This window comes from Notamacropus eugenii, chromosome 1, assembly GCF_028372415.1.
Source record: "Notamacropus eugenii isolate mMacEug1 chromosome 1, mMacEug1.pri_v2, whole genome shotgun sequence".
NCBI lineage: Eukaryota > Metazoa > Chordata > Mammalia > Diprotodontia > Macropodidae > Notamacropus > Notamacropus eugenii.
Genome location: NC_092872.1, coordinates 139,062,146 through 139,086,792, shown reverse-complemented (window position 1 = coordinate 139,086,792; position 24,647 = coordinate 139,062,146). Strand labels below are relative to the sequence as shown.

Sequence of the window (24,647 nt, the reverse complement as noted above, 5' to 3'; positions counted from 1 at the left end):
CCTGCCCTGGAAGGGCCACAGTTAGCTCACAGCAGCCAGACTGCTTTGACTTAGCATGTAACTTAACATGAAGTAAAAGGCTTTTACGTACTAGAACTAGAATTTCTTTCAGTCTGTGGAAAAAAGGAAGGAAGGAATTTCAAGAAAACATTGAGAAAAAAAATGCACAGAAGAGAGCAGAAGAAAGTTCAGAAGGGGCCAAGCAGGACAGTTTTGTTAGTAACATGTTAAATTTGATATTTACTTAAAAAAAAACCTTACATGCAGAGGAGACAGGAGAAATACAGGGGCAAATGTAGATTACCAAAAGATCAATAAAATTTTTTAAAAATATATTTTAAAATAAATTATACAGCAGATCACAGTTTTAAATTTAGTCCTCTCTTTGGTTCTTTGTTCTTTGAAATATTCGTGTTTACTCTTGTTGGTCAAGTTCATAATAAAAAGGCTGTTTTTTTTTTTTTTTTAAAGAAGTCATAGATTCAGATTCTTTTAAAAGAAATGGGAAGCTGAAAGCAGTTTTTGGAAAGGCATCAGCTTTTCCCCTTCACAAATGTGGAATATCTGCATTCAGTTTGGCTGGAGCCAGATGACTAGAAATCCTAATTAGGAGATAAGTTTTTCAGACTTCTTGGACGCTTAGATTTTCCTTTCAGATCTGACTAGTGTTGGCATGAAGGTGTGGATCAAAATTTTGTCCAGATGAGTTCATTTCCCAGAACTTTTTTACCTTTACGGAGTCCTCTAAATGGAGGCAAAGTTTGTTTTCTCAGCTAAGGATATTTTTCCCCAGGAAGGTTTCTGATGTACCTACTAGGGCCAAAGAATGATTTTATTTAAACATCGAAAAGCAAGCGTTTGACTCATTATTTAGATTTTTTAAAAACAACTGTCATTTATTTGGGGCTGATCTCATTTATTTTCACAACTACCCTGAGAGGTAGATACTATTATTATCCCCAAAACTGAGGCGGACTTAAGTTAAGTGAGTTGCCCAGGTTCACAGGGTTAATATCTGAAGGTGAATTTTAACTCAAGTCTGCCTGAGTACAAAGCCAGTTCTCTATCCATTGCACCAACTACCTGCCTGTGAAGGAAATAGTGGTATGGTGAGGTAACTTTTACCTTCACCCTTCTACATGTGTATCCTTTCATACCTGTCTGAAAAGCTTTAGTATAGCTTCTGTGGTTTCTTAAATAGGCCTTTGAAAGGTATCCTACAGACCCTAAGAGGATACTGACTCTGGACTCAGAGGATCTGAGTTCAGATCTTACCTCTGATGCTTCCTATCTCTACCTCCATGGGGTTCTGTAAAATAAGAGGTTTGGACCAGATAGCTACACAGGGTCCCTTTTAGCTCTAGATGTCTGTTCCTATGGTTCTATGATATATTTGGCCTTCAAGCGCCATATATTAAAGTGGCATGACTGCTCTTTGTTTAAGAAGAAAGGTTTTGGGCCCTATAGAGTTTGCTTCTATACTGAACTTACTTTTGGTAAAAGTTGCAAACTTTGAAAGGAAAACAATTTCAGTGTTTTTCCAAATATGCTCACTATGTGAGTTCCCTGGATCACCATGCATTCTGCAGTACCAGTGAGTGTAGACAGTTAATAAAACAGCTATGCTTGAGAAGAGAAATTTTCTGTTTGCAATGGAGACCAAAAAACCCCAGCCCAATGGAAAGATATTCATCCAGTCCTAATCACTTGGCAGGCAGAATGAAAAATACCAATCCCAAACCATCGGGTGGCTTCCAAGTTCTTTCCAGGAGCCTAGTGAGGCTGCCCAGTTGCCATGGCAAACATAGAGTCAATACAAGCGGATAAAGTTGCTGGAGCTACCACAGTCACTTTCCAGAAAGTGATCCTGGGGGTCTGGCACACACCTGCTCCTCCATCAGCACCAGGTGGCCAAGGCCAGTAAATGAGAATGTGGAAATGAATGAAGGATCAAAGTTTTTATTAACTTTATCCCAGCCTCAAATCTGCCTCTTGTTGAGTCAGCTGCTTGAAAAACCTGCTGTGTGCAGTCAGTTAATGTTCTTTTTTTTTCCTCTTCATGATCAGGTATCGTATACAATTTTGGTAAGAAGTGTAAATTTCCCAAACTCACTGCAGCCCAATGGTAAACACAGGTGATGGGGCTAAATATTGTTATTAGTGATCATAAATATTTCTGGCTTTTCATTAGCCAGATATGCAGCTGTTTTTAATCTTGAAAGCTGGCACAGGCCACTGGTGCCTCTGAAATGAAACCTGGATGAATCTGATACTGTTATTTCTCATTACAATGCATGGTGTTTAGCATACTTTAAATCCAGCTGTGATAACTGTTGCCTTAAGCTGCAGTTGTTTTATTCTTTTTAATTTAACTAGGTGGTTTTTAGCTCAAAATATTCATTGTTTTAAAGGGAGGGGAGCAGTGATGGTAAACAGAGCACAAAGGGCTGAGCATTCGAGAAGAAGCCATATGAGGGATTCTTTCTCTTGTTGAGACAGTGGATGGATAGGGGGCCAAAAGATGAGATAGGCACAGAACTAGGTTAGTACCAGAATAGCCAAAGAGAGTCACAAGGCAGGGAGTTTTGGAGTAGGCTCAGGTCATTCGACCTCTCTCAAGTTAATTGGTTGGTCAGTTCTGAGGATGCCCAAGTTGTTCAGAATGCATAGCCCTCTGCTATGTACCATCTGTCAGAACTCACCATTGCAGGATAGGGCTCATTTCCTGGTGTTGTCCAGGACTCACCACCCCAGCGTGCCAGGGGAGAGAGGATTCTGCATGAGGCAAGACCAGTCAGGAAGTCTGTTCTGCTGGTAATTGCTTCAGATGCCTCCCAATTTGTGCTGTACTAGCCTTTTGCATCTCTTGTCCTGAGACCCTTGCTATGGTATCTTCTCTAAAAATTTCATTTGGAGAACTCAGTGCCTCCTAATTTGTGGTAGCTTCACAGACAATACGACTAGAAGTGATCTAATAATTCCCTTTTTGGGCACACAGTCTTGTCTGGTTAAACATCTTTTGTTGGTTAACTCCCTTATGACTTTTATTTTTGTCCCATTCTTCATCTAGATTCAGTGTATAGAATATTTTTCTCCTCACCATTCTAATACCTGATTGAGCTTGGGCCATACCTGATGTGTCAAACACCAGCCATTGACTTTGTCTGCTCCTGAATCACATAACACCATTGTAGAAAGACAAGGAACTTGCAAGTCTGTGAATTTACCACTGTGAAATCACACTTTCTGACTCCATCAGGGTCTTCGGAATCACTGAGCAGTCTTTTCATTCTTCTCTTGGTGTTAATGGAATCCAGGACCTGAGATCCCTTTCTAGCTGTACACACTTGATGCTAGACAAAAAGCCAAGAGGAAGGTTCTGATTTCCTTCTTTTTCCAAGTAAGGAAACTGTTAGTAAAGTGATTTGCTATAGGTTGCATAGATTATGGGCTTGGGCTGAAACCTGTGTCTCTCAGTCCAATGTTCTTTCTAGTATCCTGTAAAGAGTTTCTCTAGCTCCCTCCCATAGCAGCTATGGCAGAAATTCTCAAGACTTCAGTCCTACTTTCCCGCCCCCTTGAGCAAATTAAGTAAATATTTGTTTATTGGCTGATGACTTCACCTGTTATTTTTTTTAAAGTGAGATCAGTCATTGTGCTTGTCTGGCTTCCCTTGTCCTGACTTCACTATCTTACACTTGTGGTTTCATTCCTTTTCCTCCAATTCAGTTGCTTCCTTTCCATGGGTCCAGAACCCCTTGGGGGTTCTCCATGATGATCCAACGGTTTTTGTGTGAAAAATTCTTTAATGACACCTTAAGCAGTAAATAATAGAATATTACGAGTGTATTAAATTACCTTGTGGAGTCAGGTTTTTTTAAGAGTTCAAGGAACAAAAAACATTGGGTATACCTACTCTGATGCAAATGCTTCTACATGTGCCCTGTATCTTGTCCCTTTCCATCTGCTGCTGGATGTGTCATCTATAAAATAGAGATCATTATACATTTTAGTTCACAGGGTTGTTGTGAGGAGAGTGATTTGCAAACCCTAAAGAAAGTGCTATATCAATGTATGGTATTATCCACAACTCATTCCTTCTTTAATTAATCCTCTGCCATCTGGCTTATAACTCCACCTCTCTAGTGAAATAGAATACTTTTGAAAAATCACTAGTGGTCACGTCACTGTATAATTGAAAGGTTTATACCAGGGGTGGGGACCCTGTAGCCTTGAGGCCACATGTGGCCCTCTCGGTCCTCAAGTGCAGCCCTTTGACTGAATCCAAACTTTGAAGTAATTACTAAATAGTAACTGTTTCTCTTTTACCCAGGAACCCTCAGGGTCTTTCCCTCCCAGTTTGATTTTTTTGGTTATTTTTTTAAATTTTATTTCTTTGTTTTCTTTTATTAAAAAAGAAAACTTTTTTTTTTTTAGTAACTCTGAAAGAATGGGTGCATCTCCCTCAAAGAGAATCTGATAAGACCTTCGTCTAAAATGGCCAAGGTCCTACATCCTGGGACATCTCCAGTCGTCCTGATGAATATGTGTATTTTTGTCCTTTGTTGCTGAAGACCATGCCATCAGAGAAATGATGACATGACTTGCACTTGACTTTGTTTTGAGTGAGGGAGGGCTGTGCAGGTCACCAGCCTCACTTCTTCTCCAGAGCCATCTGAATCCAGTGACCAGATATTCATTGAGATGACCGGAGGTAACCCTGGATGAGGCATTTGGAGTTAAGTGACTTGCCCAAGGTCATACAACTAGTGAGTGTGAAGTGTCTGAGGTGAGATTTGAACTCAGGTCCTCCTGACTCCTGCACTGGTGCTCTATCCACTGTACCACCTAGCTGCCCCTCCTGATGAATATCAGCCCACTGAACCCAGATGGCTCTGGAGGACAAAGTGAGGCTGGTGACCTTGCACAGCCCTCCCTCACTCAAATTAAAGTCAACTGCAAGTCATGTCATCATCTTAATGTCATGGTCTGTTTGAGTATGAAAGACAAACACAACAACAATCCTCACCCCTAGGAAGCCTTCACCTTCCTTTCCTTGATTCTTCTCATGGCCACCTTCTCCTTCTTAAAATACCTCGTATGTACCTAGTACATGAGTATTCTAACTCTCTTACTTTTCTAAATGATCTATTCTGTTCTTCCCCCCATGAAGATTCCACTGTCTCTCCTTCCCTAACTGTAGATGCCTGTCAAGGCTGAGTTCTTGAGCTCCTGTCATTCTTTATTTAAATGCTTTTCCTTTGGAGATGTAACCTGTCCATTTCAGTTGTTATATCTGTGCAAATATCTCTCAAATCTCCAACCCTGACTTCTCACCCTGGTCCCAGGCTTGCATATAAAGCTGTCTTCTGGACCTTGCTACTGATAAGTCATTGATACTGAAACATCTGAATAAGAATCTAGACATTTTAGTGAACTGCAGGCTCAGTGTGATTCCACAGTGTGACACAGCAGCCACAAAGCTATTGACATGTAACATATGATCATAGCAGTGGAAGTGATCATCCTGTCCTAAGCTGCTCTGGTAAGACCATAGGTGGAATATTGTGTGCAGTTCTGGAATCCTCATGTTGGGAAGGACCTGGTCAGATGGGAACATGTCTAGAGAACGGGAACCTTAGTGGTGGGGAGGGACTGGAGACCAGGCCACACAAGTACCACTTGACTGAACTAAGTATACTTCTTTGCCTGCAAAAAAGATTTGGGGAAAACAAGATTGCTCTCATCAAGTATTTGAAGGGCATTCTTGTGGACAAGGAAATAAACTAATTCTGCTTGATCCTAAAGAGCAGAATGAGGAGTAAAGGCAGATTTAGGCCTTGGTATAATAAAAAGCCTAAAAATAGAGCTATGTATCCAAAGGAAAAATTGGCTAACAAGGTAATGAAGGCACTGTTGGGGAGAGACGGTGGTCTTCAAGTAGATGAGAGTCACCACTTTTAAAAGAGATTATTTTTCAGATGTGGCTTAAATTAGATGATCTCTGAGATCCAACTCAGAAATCCTATGTAAACTCATTTTCTCCCCAATGTTCTCCCCTCACCCCCAAATTCTCCCTGTGTCCGTGGGGTCATGAAGAGTTGGACACAAATGAAAAACAACAGTTTCCATCAGTGGTACCACCTTTGTCCCAGTCTTTAAAGATGGAAGTCTTAGAATTACTTGGACTACAGCAATATACATGTGTATGCAATATGCCTTGTCTTTAATTTCTCCTTATTATTTGATATTGTATAATTTATTTTACTTTTCTGGATCTCTATTTCTCAATTATAAAATGAAGACATCTATGATTTTTTCAGGACAGCTAGGTGGCACAATGGATATAGTGCTGGGCCTGGAGTTGGGAAGTCCTGAGTTCAAATCAGGTCTCAGATACTTACTAGCTGTGTGAACCAGGGCAAGTCACTTAACCCTGTTTGCCTCAGTTTCCTCATCTGTAAAATGAGTGGGAGAAGGAAATGGTAAACCACTCCAATATCTTTGCCAAGGAAACCCCAGAAGGGGTTACAGAGAGTCAGGAACAGCTGAAATGATTAAACAACAATGACATGATCCTTTTCAGCTCTAAATACCAATCCTACAGACAATTAACAGCTTAATTTCCCTAATATAGTGAGGCAGTGTGGTGCAATGGAACCGTTGTGGAATCAGAGGAGCTGGGCTTGAATCCAGTTTCTACTATCTATACTGGATAGGTCATTGAACTTGGAATTAGAAAAACTGGATTCAGATCATACCTATATTTACTAGCTGTGTGACCCAAGCCAAATCACTAAGAATTCTTTCTGTCTGTTTGTTAGAGGGGTTGGAATGGATGGCCCCTAAGTTATGATTTCCTGATCTTATGAACTATAACCATGTCTCTCCTCTACTCAGTAACCTTCACTGATTCCCCATTTCCTAGTATATAAGTTCACACTCCTAAATTGACATTCAATCCCCTCTACCATTTGATCTCAGCCTTCTCCATCGTTTCTCTGTGTACTCTGTATTCCAGCACTATTCCTCAGACCTGTTTCAGATTTTCACACTTTTTTTCTTTGCTTACCCAGTCCCCTACTTCTGGAATTCCCACTCTCACAGACATTCCTAAATTCTTCCTTTTCAAATTCTTCATTCCTCAAAGCCTTCTTCACATTATCCTTCCCTTGTAAAGGTTTCTCTGAAATCCTTCTAATCAGAAATGGCCCTTCCTTCCCCTAAACTCTTACAGCATTTTGTTCATGCTTCCCTTAATGTGCCTTGTGCTATAGTCGTTTGTATCTGTTTTCTTATCTCCCATACTACAAAAGGTCCTTGGAGTTGGGGACCATGTTACAGTAATCTTTTTATTCCCCACGGGACTCTTTGAACATAGTAGATATTCCATAAATGTGTGAATTAATTTAGCAAAAGTTTGACTTCCTCTAAAAGAAGTCCCCTGGCTTATGGTTTTAAGACAAGAGCAGAACATTTAGAACCAGGAGGGCCATCATCCTCTGGGCTCTAACCTTTTCTGCCCAACAATTCTAATGACCTTCACCTTCAGGAATGCTGTCTCCCATCCAGGAGCTGCATCTGGAGCAGAGTCCTGCCGTGTGTTTGCATTCATTACTGGTAGGGTTTGTATTTATATAAGATGGATAGGAATCATTTGAGTGACCTTGTTGCTACATGTGATTAACGGGATGGATGTTTTAGGCAATCAGAGGGAGAAAAGTGACCCCAGGCAGAGTTTTATGTGCTCTGTTTGCTGAACCTTTGCATTGTTAGCATTTTTTCACTGTTAAATAGGATTCTCTTACAGTGACTGGAATATTTCATTTTGACTTATTCTTACGTTTGCAGTTTTACTGAGCTCATTTGTGCTGTTTTTAGTTAGGATGTGGAGAGGAAGCCCTGTGTTAACTGATCGCTGGTTTAGAAGACTATTAGTCAGAGGTAGAAGAGATGTTTGTATCTGTTGTTTAAGTAGTCATGTCCCAGGCAATCTCTGGCTTCCCTGCCAGGCAGTTCTCTACACCTGAAATGTCCTCCCTCTGTCTAGTCACCAACTAAATGGAAAGGAGTAGGAATCATGGGAAGGATCACTGGATTTGGAGTTATAGTCGCCTCTTAAAAATGGTGTGACCATTCATCCTTTGGGCCTCAGGTCCTCATCTTCAAAATGAGGGAGTTAGATTCAATGACCTCTAAGGTCCCTTCTAGTTCTAAGCCTATCACTGTGCTATGATGATGGGAGCATCTAAGAGCACCTAGCCCAGAGTTAGGAAGACCTGAGTTCAGATCTGGTTTCCAAGAGGGCAGTAAGAGAATCCAATGAACTTGTCTCATTTTTACCTGAACGGATCTCAGTGGAAGCTTTTGTCCAGGGTCCAGACTGACCTCTGTTCTAGTTGCCGAGAATCCAGAAATTTAATTTTTTTTTCTTTGTCCTATTTCCTGATTCCTGGAACCATCTCTGCATTTCCTGTGCTTTTCCAAACCCCAAGGAGCTGAGAAGGAGGAGATTGTTGGAAAAAAACTCAGAAGTTCTTGGATCTAGGAAAACACCTCCTTTGTCCTTATAGAATTCTTACCTGGAGTAACCTTAGAGCAGGTCAGCATCCCTATAGGAAGAAAAAGTCCAGGACTTTTTTTAGCTGTTATAATGTCAATAGTGAACACAATTTTGGCATAAAGGCTGCAGGAACGGGTTCATTGACCTTTAGAATCTGTGTGTGTGTGTGTGTTTTTTTTTTTTTTTACAAAAGCAAAAAGAAGCTATTAAGATCAGCATGATAAGCACTGACCATTAGGAAGATTGCTCTATTTCTTTCTTTTGTAGATTGAACAAATGAGGAGTGAGTTGCTACAAGAGAGAGCTGCAAGGCAAGATTTGGAGTGTGACAAGATTTCCCTGGAGAGACAGGTAATGGCTTTAGCCAGCCTGTACAAAGGCACCTTATTGGCTACTGCCTTGGTGGCACCTGTAGAGGCCACCAGCCTCCTTAAATACCATTTCTACTTGTAGTCCCCTTGCCCTCTTATTTCTACTGAGAGGTCTGAGGTACACTGAGATTCATTAAATGTAATCATATGTGCAAAGTATGAATTGCAGAGAATGATTAGTAGCATCCCTGTCATTTTTTAACTCACTAGGCAAATTATTGTCCAATTATGTGCCTTGCTATTAGGTTGATTGGCTAATGGGTTGTTTTTTTGTTAGTTTGAAAAACAAAAGGCAGTCCACGTGTGTCACTTTAACATCCAGGTGGCATAGTTGGAAGTCTTAGCTAGGATGCATTCCTGGGATTCCAGTCTTAAAAGTAAATCCCCTTAAAAATATCCTTTTGCCTTCTTGGATGCTTTGTTCAGTACTCACTGTCCTGGTCACTGAGTCCCTCTCTTGTTATTATTGAAAAAATATTTACTATGTACCTGATTATACCTAATATTCTGAGAATTCGGCTGAAAGAGCTTTGTAGGCATGCTCACATGATAAAATCATGTCACTCCTGCACTCAGGAATCTTCATTGCTTTCTCCATTGCTTCTTAAATGCAATTCAGATGCCTTAGCCTGACTTCTCAGACCTTCTACACCCTACTTTATCTCTTACTAATTCTTTTCATGTATATTTTGCTCCAGCCAGACTGGATTATGTGTTCTTTACATGCGAGATTTCTATTTCCAGAACAAGGATTTAAAGAGCCGGATAGTTCACCTGGAAGGTTCATATAGATCTAGTAAAGAAGGCCTGGTGGTGCAGATGGAAGCCAGGATCTCTGAGCTGGAAGATCGGCTGGAGAATGAAGAGAGGTAAACACAGTGGATCTACTACCCCACACATTTATATGGCACTTTACATGCATTCTCTGTTTTGAACCTCACAACCTTCCTATGAGGTAGAGGCTATTATTATCCCATTTTATTGCTAAGGAGACTGAGGCTCACAGAGGTTAAGTCACACGACTTATAGAAACATAAAATTAAGCATGGATGAGATCTTCCAGGTCAGTGAGTCTCATCTGTTTTCAACGTTTGACTGCCTTGATTCTGCACTGAAGCAAACCAGGTGTCCTTGAGTGGCCAGTCCTAAACTTTTCCTCATCCTAGAGTCATTCTACCAATCTAGTGAGATGGGGTAGCTGGTTCTTGTGTAGAAAGGCTGGTTCTCATTTCTCCTTCCCCACTTTTCCAGGGACAGAGCTAATCTTCAGCTGACCAATAGAAGACTGGAAAGGAAAGTGAAGGAGTTGGTGATGCAGGTAGATGATGAGCATCTCTCTTTAACCGACCAAAAGGACCAGGTAAGAGGAAGTTGATGCCTCAGGGATCTGATACTTGGCTGTGACTGTGACTTTCAGGCTGGGAGGTGTGAGGTACAGAAAACCAGGATCCTTAGGGCCCATTCTCCAGTCTCATTTTGTGGGAGAATCTAGAAAAGGGAAAACCTTTTGTTTTTCACCTTTTTTTTCTAAGCAGTAATGTATAAACTTCCCTAATGATCTCCTTGAGTCTCTAAAAAATGATACTGGATATATTTGAAACAATAGGGAGAGAAGTAGGGAGTGACCATGGGTTGGTGCCTCTCAGTGAATCCTCATGATTGCTCTAAAAGTGAAAGGGACCTCAAATGCCATCCAGTCCAACCCTTTCATTTTACAGATGAGGAAACTGAGGCCTAGGAAAATTAGATGGCATAAAGGTAATAATCAAAAGCACTATTTGAATCGTGGTCCTCTGATTCAAGTCAGAGTAGTTTCTACTGTATCAAACTTATGAGACAGAGGAACCTGGTCCATCCTGGAAATAGTTCCAAAGCTCTGAGAGGAAGGAAAAGGAAGGAAGAAGAAGTGAAATGGTGACACGGTATATTGTTTGTGGAGACACTTTATCTCTTGGGAACCAGGACCACAGTTCCAGCCATCATCCCAGAGTTGCTGACTGCTTGGTTTGCTTCCTTAAATGACAACAAAGAATGATGGTGCTCACTCAGCATGACTTCCCTCTCAAGGTTAATTAGGTGGAGGGAAGGGAGCAGGCTTGATCTGACCCAGACCAAAGCTCTCCATTTTAGCAGAATGTATAATATCTACATAAACTTGGATGCAGCTAACAGCGGATTGAGGTGTGGGAGAATAGCAATCCAAACCAAAACACATCAGTGAGTAGGGGCCCTTTCAATGTATCTATAGTGAAGATTTCAGCAGTACAGTAGTGAAAATCTAGGGCTTGGTTTTTAAAAGGCCACCTCTCTGCTATGAGGCTAGTACCCCAGAGAGCTCAAACAAAGAGGAAAAAAGTCTATTTGTATAATAATATTTATAGCAACTCTCTTTGTAGTGGCAGAGAACTGGAAACTGAGGGGCTGCTCATCTTTTGAGGAGTGGCTGACTAAATTGTGGCATATGAATGTAATGAAATACTATTGTACTGTGAGCAATGAGAAAAGGGATAGTTTTAAAGAAAACTGGGAAGATTTGTATGAACTGATGCAGAGTGAAGTAAATAGAACGCAGAGAACAATTTAGAGTATAATAAGAATATTGTAAAGATAAATAACTTTGAAAGTTTTAAGAAGTCTGTTCAATGCAGAAACCATCTACAATCATGGAAGACCCATGATAAAACATGCTGCCCTCTTTCTGATAGAAAGATAATGATGCAGATTGAAGCCTTTTTTAGATATGGCCAATATGAGAAGGTATCTGTTTACTATGTTGCATGGGTTTTGTTTTTATTTCCTTTTTTTGTTTTTCCCCAGTGGGAAGAAGGTAGGAGGGAGAGAAAATGCATTTTTGTTCATTGAAAAACATTTAAGTTTTAGAGACAAACCTGATTGTCCCCAATCTTGAGCATTTTGTCTCCTTTCTCCTGAGAATGGATAGAAGCTTTTCAAGTATTTCTGTATTACTGGGTCTTTGCTATTGTGAGAGGGCTGGAGGAGTGGGGCTAGGGCCAGAGGTTTCTATCACTCTTTCCTCCTCCCTTCCTCAGCCTAGGTGCCACTAGGATTCATTCTTTCTCTCTCTCTCTCTCTCTCTTTCTTCTCTCCTCTCCCTCTCCAGCTGAGCTTACGTTTAAAGGCAATGAAACGACAGGTTGAGGAAGCAGAAGAAGAGATTGACAGACTGGAAAGTTCAAAAAAGAAGCTTCAGAGAGAGCTGGAGGAGCAGATGGATGTGAATGAGCAGCTCCAGGGGCAGCTCAGCAACATGAAAAAGGACTTAAGGTGGGGGCATCATCACAAGCCTTCGTACTGATCATACATTGTCCCATTTGATCCTCACAAATGCCCTGTGTGGGGAACAGGATATATATTATTATACTTGCTTTATAGGAGGAGGACACAGCATGCCAGAGTTAGCTCAGTGACTTGCCCAAGGCCACCCAACAATGTAGTGGAAGAGCCAAGACTAGACGCCCCCATCTCTTGAGCTCTCATCCAGTATCTATCCCATCATGCTCTGCTGCATCTGTGTAATAAGGAGAACTATAATTTATATAGCACTTTAAGGCTGTAAAATATTACCCTCATTTGATCCTCACAAAGATAGAATGAGGTAGGTCTATAAAACCTAGTTTACAGAACAGAAACTCAATAAAACCCAGTTTATAGAACAGAAACTGAGATTGAAAGAGTTTAAGGGACTTGCCAAGGTCACACAGATGGTAAGTATCTGAGGCAGAATTTGAATTCAGATCTTACTCCAAGTCCACCACTCTTTCCACTATGCCATGTAGCCTCTGAGAGCATGATAAACATTTCATCTCTAGGCTATGACTTGATTACAGGATCTAGAGCTCAATGATTCTGGCAACTCAAGACCAGTTGTAGGAAGGAGGCTTCCCTTTAATGATAATAACTCATACTAATATACTACTTATAAGATAGGTAGTAACTCATCTGAAAATGAAACTGAGGCTCTGGTAGGTAATGATTTGTCTTGTCTTAGGTGGGATTCAGAATTGGATTTTCTACTTCAAGTCTAATATTCTTTTCTTTATGCTATATTGTTTCTACCCAGGAATCCAAGATGAGGGGGAAAAATAGTCATGGAAATTGCTTTCTAAGGCCCAGACTTGTTGACTACCTCATGACTGAGGGGATTAATAAAGCCAATAAACCAGTGCTCACTGGATAGTGAATAGGGACATGAATCTATAATCTTTTCTTAGCTCAGGTACAGTTGTATAACTGGTGTTATAACTATGTTGCTTTTGTCTTTGCAGACACAAGAAGATGCCAAGTAAAGTGCTGGATGATCTCGATGATGATGATGATGACGACTTCAGTACTGATGGGGGTAGTCTATATGAAGCCCCCATGGGATACCCATTTTCGAAGGAAAATGACCCCACCAAATCTGCTTCTGCTTCCCTCAGTGTTTGAGCAACACATCATCTAAACAAGCCACCAAAGTGTAGCTGACCAGAGCCAGATGCATAAAAGGGTCCATCTGGAGTGGAGACCTTTCCCCTTTATTCACAATATGTGCCATTTCCTCAAGTATTATAATTCTTACTTTGGATTGCCAGGCTGCAGAGCAGCTCTTATGTCCAGGGCAGGTACTTCCTGTGTTGTAAAACATTTAGAAACCTGATAGATAGGGCTTACCACTGGTTACTTACCCTTTGAGCACCAACTCATATCGTAAAAAATCAAGGTGGTTAAAAAATCAGCCACAGCCACATCAAATGAGGTCAAGATCAGGCATAATAATTGCTTGCCCATGGCCAGCACCATTTGATTGTGTTCACCACCCAACCTGATGATCCCAAATGACAGGATATAGGGTATAGTTTCTATTTAAATAATGATATGTCTCCTAGAATCTGATGATCCCAAATGCCAGGATGTAAGTGTAGGTTATATTTAATAACTCTTAAGTTGGGTAAATCTGATGTATAGGTTGTAAATATGTTAAACTAGACCTCGCTGACTTCTCTAGTTCCGTTTTGGAAAGCTATAGAAGTTTTATAGGTCAGTTTCATATGTAAAGTACACAAATCTATATTGAGTATTATATCTTTTTAAATAAGAAACTACTAGATTTTAAGTATTAAAATTTATTAAGGAGCATTCTGAAAATCAGTATAAAAGAGGATGGCTGGTTCTTGAAAGAGTTGACTAATAATAGCCATGTTCTTTGGAAAAGCCACTTTTTAATAAAGGAGAGATAGTCAGAGAGTCAGTGGTAGTTGTTTTTTCCCCTCTACCTGCAGATCATACAATTTCATTCTTTATCTCTAGATTGATTTTCCATTCCTTCATGTAAAATGCACATTTTACATTTAATGACAAGCTGAGATATGTCACCACCACTTGCAAGCTTTCTGGGTGTTTGTGTGTGTATGGGAGGGAGAATTTGTCTTCCACTTTAGCTGGCAGTCAGCAGTAAATGACAGTTGCTGGGCACAGTATGAGTAAGGCTAGGTAACCTTACCACTGATGACAGCCTCCTCTACCCCAGCCTTCAGTTCTTGTTCTTCCATGCTCCTAAATGGGATGATGCCAAGAGATGGTAAAATGGTGAGAGGTCATGATTGAGACAAGAATTCAGGGAGAGAGCTAGGAAGATCACGGGAGTAAGAAGATGGGAGGGTTGATGAGCAGGTATGCACGGGTATGGGAATAGGATGAGAGGAGTACAAGAAACAGGAACCAGGGAAGAAAAAAGAAAAGAATCCTGAAGTTGGAGAGGATGAGTAGGTAGAACATGAACTGAGCAGGATCTAAGGTCTTTGTACATTTAAGTACTGGAGAAGGGGGGTAGGTAGAAATAGTGCCATAAAAAAGCAGGAGCTATAGAAGAACTCGATTCCTGAGAACTGTGTCTTTGGGTGGCATAGGGACAAGAGGGAGCTCCGTCCTTCTCCCTTGACACCTCTAAAACCTGAAGGTGGTAGTTAGAAAAGAGCATGGGAGAAATGTTTAGGTACTATTCTAGGAATCCAGGAGCTGGACCTCATGGTCTGTGGTAGGATGGAGATAAAGGCATGGTGGAACATTGCCATTACCTCTCTTGAAAGCTGTCACAGGTTATTCAGCATATTGCTTCCTATTAGTCACTTCCCTTAAGTCCAGAATGGGTCTTTGCCATGTAACATGTTGGTCATGAGTGGTACATGGAATATATCTTCTGACCTGATGTGACACCAGGGCCATAAGAAGAGCCCCAAGGTGGCCAAGGTAACCCTCAGCCCATGAAAAAACGTAAGAGCCATGGATGCAGTGGAAAAGTGAGAGCTAATGGAATTTAGTCACTGCAACTGTTTTCCCAGGTTACCATGTACCATATTAGATGGTGGGAGTAGGACTTGGGTTATGGACAAGAGAGTGCACATCCCTAAGGGGAACAGGAAATTCCGCTGCTGTCATCCTTCTGTCTCCCTCTAATCCCTCTGATCATGGAGATTTGTAGGACTTTAAGAGACGTGCCAGTTCCTGGAAGTCTTCAGGAAGTATGAGTGACTTCAATCAACACCCTCTTCCTGATCTCTCCCATCTGTCTTAAGAGTCCCACAGTCAAGGGATGACAGCCAGGGTCCACAATCACCCCTGGTCACACTTTTGGGGGACTTATTCCAACTTTCTTTCCCCTTTATTGTGTTATATAGAGACAGGGCTGGAATTTCCTACCTGACTAGGACTGTCTTATCTCACTGATAGCTAAGTGACTGGTGAATTAGGTTTATTAACTCAGCAGCTTTTTATGGAAAAGGAATGTCTTGAGTCTAGCCAAGCAGGACTATGAAGAAAAGGGGGTGGGAAAGACAACTCTCCTTTGAAAAGAAATGTAGTGACCAACCCAAGTTATAAGATAGGAGGGCTTCAAAAGTATTTCATGATGGCATTTAAAAATTATTATTTTGTTTATAAATTTAATTTCCATACTACCTGGATTTGCATATAGTTGGTGATTAATTTGCATACATGCACCAGATAGATCTTTGGGTCCAATTCTGCCTCTGGTTAATGGTTACGTGACATTGGGCAAGTCACTTATTCACCTTGAGGAAAGTGAATTAGATGATCTCTAAGGTCTCTTCCAACTCTAGAATTCCATGATTCTTTCATTCTCTTATATATATGAACACTTCCATGTATCTCTTTAATGACTAACCCAAAGAACCTTCCTACTAATGTTTTCTATAGCTCTCTTAAAAACACGTTTTTAAATTTTTTTTAAAAAAGAAGAAGACAGTTGGACCAAATGCACGATGCTGTGACGACAATCATCAGAAAATTGTATTTTTTTGTGATTTTTGATTATTTTGCATTTATGAACACCTTTTTATAATGCCAGTAGATGTCGCTGCTATTTATCACCGGGAAGATATGTTTTCGTTGCAGCTACCTCTGTGTACATGAAACTGTAAACACCAAGATCACTTTTCAATAAACAATGTCCATCAACCTCAATTTTTGCATCATTTCTGCTTTCACTGTTGCCCCAGGGCTGAGGTCTAAGCAGAGTAGCCAGCCAGGTGAAAAGCTGGGTATGAAGTGACTTTAGCAGACAGAACTTAAGGGAGTTGGAGAAAATAGTCCAGGTGAGTGCCCTGAGGGGCTAGTGTGACTGGGAGTAGGCTAGGCCAGAGAGGGTGTGTCGAAAATCTGCCTGCAGAGAATAACTGAGAGCAGCAGTCCATATTAATAATTTATTTAGCCCAATTTTGTAGTTGATTTACAAAGCACGTTCCTCACAATAAACAGGTTTATCTCTTCCCATTTTACAGATAAGAGAACTAGGCTCAGAAATCTTTTGACCTGCCAAGAGGCATGTATCAAATTCCAGAGCTATGACTTAGACTCAGAGATCTTTTAAATTTGACACCTGGACTTTTTCTGCCACACCACTCTGCCTCAGTAATCTAGCCTTAGGGAATTACGACTTAATGAGTTATTAGACTTAGAGTCAGGCAAATTGTTATTTAGTCATGTCTGATTCTTTGTGATCCCGTTTGGGGTTTTCTTGGCAAAGACACTAGAGTGGTTTGCCTTTTCCTTGTCCAGCTCATTTTACAGGTGAGGAAACTGAGGCAAACAGGGTTAAGTGACTTGTCCAAGGTCACACAGCTAGTAAGTGTCTGAAGCAGGATTTGAAGTCAGGTCCTTCTGACTCCAGGACTGGCGCTCCTAGCTGCCCCTCAGAGATAAAGCATTTCTAAGGCAAGTTTCGAAAATTGTACCCGTGTGTACTTCGAATCTTCACTAGAGCACAGATGGTTTAATTTATCAAAGTAAATGTTTACATTCTACCTAGAGAACTACCAAGCATTAAAAACGTGTTCACTTATAGAGGTCATATACGGATTCGAATCTTGGATGCTGGCGCTTATTTGCTGTGTGACTCTAGGCAGATCACTTGGTCATCCTCGTCTCAGTTTTTTCCACTATAAAAAGGGGTGATGATATTTACGCTACTTTCCCCACAGGAAATTATAGGGCCGTAATGATACTGAGCATTTATGTAGCACTTGATGTTTCACCAAACACTTTACAAACATTCATTAAACAGCGGCTGTGTGCCAAACGTTTTTCTCAGAGCTGGTGATGCTGAGAAATGTCAGATAGTCCCTGACCTCAACGAGCTCGCAGTCAAATAGCAGAGACAACATGCCAACAATTATGTGTAAACCAAGATATACACACGGTCTGTCGGAACTAACCAAGAGAGGGAGGCACTAGCCCTAACGGAGGTTGGGAAAGGCTTCCTGTAGGAGGTGGGATTTTAGCTGAGACCAGGGAAAACCAGGTGGAGGTGAAGAGGAAGGACACTACTCATACCAGTGAGGGACTTGGTGACCAAGAAACTGACATGTACAGAGCTTGAATGAAGGGCCCTGTCAGGGAAGAGGAGTTTACTGGGCACTTATTTTAAGGGGATTTACTCAAGACTAGAATCCCAGGTATGCATTCTAAGATTTAAGACATCCAAATATGCCCTCTGGATACCTAGCATAAATTCATATCAACTTTCTTTTCTTTCTTTCTCTCTTCCTTTCTTTTTTCTTTTTTTTCTCTCTCTCCCCCTCCCTCCCTCTCTCTCTTTCTTCTTCCTCCCTCCCTCCCTCTATTCCTTCCTTCCTCTCTTTCTCTCTTCTCCCTTTTTCCTTCCTTCCTCATATTCATTGTTCCTCACAGCACACTTTCTACTAAATTAATATACCACAATTTGTTCTAGGAGGATTTGTTCTGTGAAGTTTGGATTTAGTCAAGGGGCTGCACTTGAGGGCCTAGAGGAGCACGTGTGGCCTTGAGGCTACAGATTCCCTACCCCTAGCCATTCACCATTCAGAATTACAGAGAATGGCAGATTTGGAAGAAATCTCAGCAGCCTTTTATATAACCCAAAGCATCACTTCTGCAGTATATAAGTGGTCATTCTGCTTTTGCTTGAAGGCTACCAATGCGAAAGAACTCATTAACTTCTCAGGCATCTCATTCTATTTTGGGATACCTCTAATTTTTTGTAGGTTTTCCTAGCATTAAACTGTTAAAAGAAAAATATAATAATGATCATTTTAGCCCAAGTCTTCTAGAAACAGTTTTATTGAATTTCCAAGCCAAGATATAAAATGGCATAATCCCCTATGCCCTTTCACATGACTCCTTCCCAAGAATATTTCAGATAACATTTATAGGAATCTTGAATAAGCAGAGATATGTAAAATGCAATCTGGGTTAACATTCCAGAATGTTGGGTAACCAAATCTATCATCCCATTCCCTCCTGGATCATGAGCCTAACTCCAAGTTAAAACAAAGGGACTGCTTCCTTTCCACTAAGATCTTAATCCTTTCCCTGTGGAAAATGATGGGCCCTAGCATGCTGATTATTTCAGGTGAGCTGGTAAAGGGAAGAGGAGACTGAGATGAGTCAGTAACCAGATCTCTTCAGTGGGAAATGGGCAAGGCAATGATCTAAACAAGGTTAGAAGTACTTTTTTCTAAAAGGCTTGGTATTGACCTTAATCTATTTCCCTAAGAAAAGCCTTTGTGTCCCCAACTTATTATCCACCTTTCCCAGGGGCTGGAAAGGGCTTTTGAAGAAAATAGTTTAATACTAGCTGTGTTCTGTGAAATGAAAATGGTGAACATGAAGACCAGAGAGAGAAATACCCTAAGAATTTTCCTGCAGTATTTAGTCCTCTGATTTTTCTTACTCTGTAGGAGGCACAGGAGGGGTATATATCTCTTCCTATTTGAACTCTTTTGTCTAGCTAGTTGTTATCTGGACCATGAGTGTAGCCCCAGAAAGGCAAGATCCAGATAGAGAAAGGTCAACTTCCTCTACCCATTGCCTTCTCTTATCTACAGTCTATTTCTGGCTGCATGTTGGCAGGACCCCAGGGATTCCTCTTTCCGTCTTTAGCTGGTGGTGGGTTATGGCCATCTGGTCCAGGAAAGGCAAAGAGCAGCGTCATGTCTTTTGAGACCTGAAAAAAAGGTGGGAATGAGAGTTTATCTCTGATAGGTAAGCCTTTGCCTTAAACTTGCTGGGGCCTAGGGCTCTATGACACTTCCCAGAGGTATCTCCCATCATGACCTCGTTCAGAAGAGAGGTGCATGGTGAGTGTGAGTAGGCTGAACATACAAACAAGAAAGAACTCTGAATAGCAGAAGTAAAAGATGTTATCAAACAAGTGTTTGATGGGAGGAGAAGATGGGCCGGTAACCTGGCAAGAAGAAGCGATGATGGATGGACAGCCAGAATGTTCCACTGCAGGAGAAATCAAGGAAGGTCTCCAGTATGTTAGACTCCTTGTAGTAAATTTATGGAAAGACACCCAGGATAGGCAGGCATGAATGAGTTGTGATCTGTAATGCTGGAAGGAATGGGTAAGATCACAGATCCAAATGATATAAATAAATTAAATGAATAAGTAAATATGATGTCTCATGGTATACAGTTGGCCTTTGGTGTTTTCTTTCTGTCACACACATTTTTAATGACCAAGCATTTTAAAGTTAATTTCATTTGCTATCTCCCCCAATGATCATTTTTTAAAAGCCTCTCAATACATACATAGTTGTGTACTCTAGAAAAAGAAATCCCACGTCCAAAAAAGTATGTGTTTGCACTTTAAATTCATCATCTCTGTCAGGAGATGTTTTTCATTTTCATTCATTTGGATTCATGGTTTATCAGCGTTTTAAATTCTTTCAAAGTTGGTTTTCTTTGTAAAATATGACTGTATAAGTTGTCTTCCAAGTTCTGCCCACTTCTCTCTGCATCTGTTCATAGAGGTTTTCCCAGTTGCCTCTGAAATCATTCATTTCATTATTATGGTACCAATTATTTTTCATTCCTTTCTTATACCATAATTTGTTTATCCATTCTCCAATATCCATTCTCCTGTTCTTTTTTCTCAAAAATTATGCCAGCACTCTTGCAAAATCCTATCAAGTCCTATAATGAGCTGGGCTGCTGTCTGAGTACTATCCCAGGTAAGTTTGAAGAGGCACCTAACCAGAAGGCTGGCCAACAGGTGATAAATTAATTTCATCCACAGCAGTTCATGAATATTTTCTACTAAGGAGCAAAGGGAGAAACCACACTTAGATCATAGATCCCTAAATAATAGAATAAATGTCGTACAATTGATTTCATTGTGTATCTCTTCATATGTTTACGTCTTGTCTCTGAAAACATTCTAAGCTTCCTTTTGAGTGTGATGGCACACACGGTTATTCCATTCTGCTGAGGAGGCTGAAGCTAGGGGATGGTTTGAGTTTGGAAGTTCTGAGCTGTGGTGAGCTAATGCCAATCAGGTATTTGCATCACTACAAATATTGGCCCAGACCAGTACTGGTCAGTGCCTGGAAGTGAAGGGCCACTAGGCTGTCTAAGGAGGGGATGAATCATCCCAGGTTGGAAAAATGGAGCAGTTTAAAGCTTCTATGATGATCAGTATTAGGATCATACTAAGAGTAGGCCATGTATTTCAGCCTGAGATAGTCTCAAAAAAAAAAAAAAACAAAAACCCACTAAACTCAAATACAACAGTGAAATTCTTCTTAGGAGTAGAGACCAAATCCTCTTTGCCTTTTCCTCAGTGCCCTGCTCTAGTTGTTCATGTTTGTGAATTGATTGATGTGTGCCTTGCCTCTGAAACAAGATTCTAAGCCTTTGCAAGCAGGTGCCTTGCTGCTCATACCTGGTATACCTGGTGCTGAGGCTCTTCTGGGCCCTTCTCATTGGGCTGTGTGACCTTCCTTGAATGTACTGTGGGGGTCTTTGTTAGAAGCTGATGGAACTGATCATCAACACTGTTTCTTTCTTCTGTGATCTTCCTCTTTGGCTTGTGGCCTAACTACTAACAATTAATTATCAGGCTCCTGGGCTTTTCGCACTTTTGGACAGAACTTCCCCAGCACCTGGCACATAGTAGGCACGTAATAAATGTTTATTGATGACTTTTTCAGAAAAATGGTAAAGAAGGAAGAAAACCTGGATAGCTTCAGCTAAATTACCTCTTTTTTTTTTCTTTTGGAAAAGATTGAGCTGTTAAATCATTGGCTTGAGGTCTTTTTTGTATTTACATCTCTCCCAGTAGTTAGGACCCCACTGCTCTTTTATTATGCTCCAGAGAATCCTAGCCTATGACTGTCCCCAAAAAAATGGGACTGTATAAAGGTTGGCTTCATTTAGAAAAAAGGTGACTAACCCTAATCCCCCAAAGGGAAGGGTATGACTGTCTCAGAAGAATGGAACTGTATAAAGGTTGGCTTCATTTAGAAAAAAAGTGACTAACCCTAATCCCCCAGAGGGAAGGGTTGCTGCCAACTGCACTGATATAGCCAGTCTAGAAGGTAAACAGTGGCACCCAGTGCCCAAATGTACCTCACTACAGCTTGAAGAAGCTTTGCATAAAGGGACCCATCAGCACACTTCCTTCTTGGTGTGTGGGACCAGTTCACTGACTAGACCCCAGGCTGTGCCATCTTTGTAAATTCATCCTAAGCCTAGAGCATTAGCACCTTGTATCTGAGACAAGCAGCTCCCCCTGAGCTACACTTATTTTTTCTGCAATTAGATCATGGAGAAAAGAAGCCACTCTGTGTTTCTCTTTTGGAGCAAACTTTCAGACTGTATGTTTGGGTTGTTTGATAGCACTTGCTACTGCTACAGTTTAAGAAAAAAAATGCAGAATTCCCCCAGGTTTCAAGTTTATTAAAAATGATTTCCTTTCCCTTTTTGAGGAAGTGTGGTGTAATGGAAAGAACCCTACTAGGAAGTAGAAGACCTGGGTTCTAGAGTTTATTCTGTCACTTGCTACTGTAACACCAATGAGATATTGACAGCAGCCACTATGGATATGCATGCTTACTTCCAGGGTAAATTCACAAAATATAAAGTCTCTTCCTCAAAGATGGAAGCAAAATATTTATTCAGATACCAGAAAGCCAATTGCACCATGGTAACAAGGAAGTTTGTACCCATTACTAATAGAGGGAGCCTGGCCACCCCCAAAGCCTTTCCTCGGTCAGGCCTCCTTGCAAACAAACTCTTAGGCAAAATGCCCTTCTCTCACTCAGGCTAGCTGCTTTGCTCTGCCTGCTACCTCTCTCTGTCTCAGCTCTACCTCATTCTCCCTTCCTGCGCTACCTTTTCGGCAAGCTCCTCCCACCATCAGCTCCATGTGGCTCAGGCCGTGGGCTGGGCCAAAGCTCAAAGTGGGTTCACCTCGGCTTATTAAGAGGCAGAGAAGTTCTTCAAATTCCCTTAACATTACAACTACATGCAAGATACGCATCGACTCCAGCCCTCAGTTTCCTCATTTGTAAATAGAGATGAAAATATATCTTATTAGGCTTATTGGGAGATCAGAGAATAAATGAATAGAGAGGTGAGGTCTTGGAACTGGAACACCTGGGTTTGAGTCCCACCTCCAACACCCACTAGTTGTATGGCCTTGGACAAGTCACTAAATTTCTCAGTGATCCAGGCTAAATTACCAAGAAAGTACAGCATTAGGTCTGCCTGATCAGCATTGGGAAAGGGAATTTCCTCACTGGGAGTTCCCTATACTGATGAAACCACAAATCAGAATAAAAAAATTATCAAATGAGCTTAGAGATTTGAGAATCTTTAAAATACTGTATGCATTTAAAGGTTTTTTTAAAATTCAATTTTATTTTATTTTTAATTCCCAATGCTCTTCCTTCCTCTCCCCCACCATAGATCAAGCAAGAAAAATAAAAACTATTACATATGTAAACAGGCAAAACAAATTTCCATATTAGTCATGTGACTATAAATTTAAATTATGTTACTTCATGATCCAATAGCCAGCCCTTGAATGTAGAGTTGCCCCAAATAATTAAGCAAACATTCCCAGGTAGAAGAGAGTAAGGTTTTCAGTAGCAGTTTTTTTGAGATTTGTTGAAATATCAATTCGCTGCTCAATTAATTTCAGTGGGAAACCAGACATGGTAACGCAAGCCTATAATCCTTGCTGGAAGGAGAAGTTCAAGTTGGTGGATTGCTTGAGTTTGAAAGTTCTAGGGCTGAAACTGATCATTTGCTGCTCCAGGTCCAACACCAATATGACAAGCCCTCAGGAGTATGAGGCCACCAAAGTACCTAAAGAGGGATAAACAGTCCCAGGTCTGAAATGGAGTGGGTCAAAGTCTCCATGCTAATCAGCAGTGGAGTTGAGCCAGTGAATGACCTCCAGCCCAGGCAAGTTAGAAAGGGCCAGTCTCGAAATAGTAATAGTAATAATTCAATATAATTATTGAATAATTATATTGAATATATTAAAATATTATTCAAATAGTAATAAAGTCAATGGTTTTCTAATTTTCACATGTCCCAAGCCTTTCTAGCCTTTTTATATATCATCTTCCTTCATACAGTCTTTGTCTCAGTCAATCTGTTCCTTTTTCCTGTCTCTCACTTCAAACAGATTGTTACCTATGCCTCAAATTCCTTCCTCACCTCTGCCCTTTAGAATTCCTAGTTTCCTTCAAATTATCCCCAACACTACCTCCTACCTGAGACCTTTCCTGATTCCCACCCCCCACTTGCCAGTGGGAAGGAGGGTTGTAACTTGACACACCCTATTTTAGCTTAGCTAAAAGGACGTTTCTCTAAACGTCAATGGAAGTGATAATTTGGCGGAGATGACATCAAGTCTAGATAAAGTTCACAAGGACTTGAGAGACATTTTCATGCTTACATACTCATTTTATTGGAGTCTCATCCATCCTTTTCTTTTATCTCTCCTCCCCATTGTTCCCCCTCCTATTTTTCCCTTAACCTTGACCAATTCTTTTTCTCTGTCACTTCTAAGATTTCAGTAGGCAGGTACCCTCTGGAGGAATGTGTTCCACCCACCAGCCTGCCCACAACATCTTCCTATAAAAAATGTGCCCTTTACACATGTCAATTTCTTGCTCTCACACCAGGATACCATGTCCATATGTGTCAGGGAAACTTTTTACAGTGTTAGAGAATTAAAGACTGTTAGAAAATGTGAAGGATTAGGGAATGCTGATGGAGGTTGGGTTGTAGAGGGTTGTCACAACCCAGGAGAGTTTGAGAAAGGGGAGAAAGAAGAGTATTAAGGTGCCTTTTCTATGCATTCAGTCAGTCCTCTGGTCTGGCTCTTCCAGACTAATCTCTACAGGTTGTATTGGTCTCTT

The 24,647-nt window shown here is 40.8% G+C and overlaps 1 protein-coding gene across 4 annotated transcripts in view; it reads left to right on the top strand.

The window, feature by feature from the left end:
• CGNL1 (cingulin like 1) overlaps window positions 1-14,178 on the top strand; it is a 199,736-nt gene extending 185,558 nt beyond the window's left edge. For all 4 annotated transcript variants that reach the window (XM_072615748.1, XM_072615749.1, XM_072615755.1 and 1 more), the window contains exons 15-19: window positions 8,831-8,914; window positions 9,679-9,803; window positions 10,186-10,294; window positions 12,056-12,219; window positions 13,221-14,178. In XM_072615748.1, the coding sequence (XP_072471849.1) occupies window positions 8,831-8,914; window positions 9,679-9,803; window positions 10,186-10,294; window positions 12,056-12,219; window positions 13,221-13,380 (642 nt within the window). In that variant the 3' untranslated portion in view covers window positions 13,381-14,178. The remainder of the gene's footprint in view (window positions 1-8,830; window positions 8,915-9,678; window positions 9,804-10,185; window positions 10,295-12,055; window positions 12,220-13,220) is intronic.
• Window positions 14,179-24,647: the final 10,469 nt, after the last annotated feature.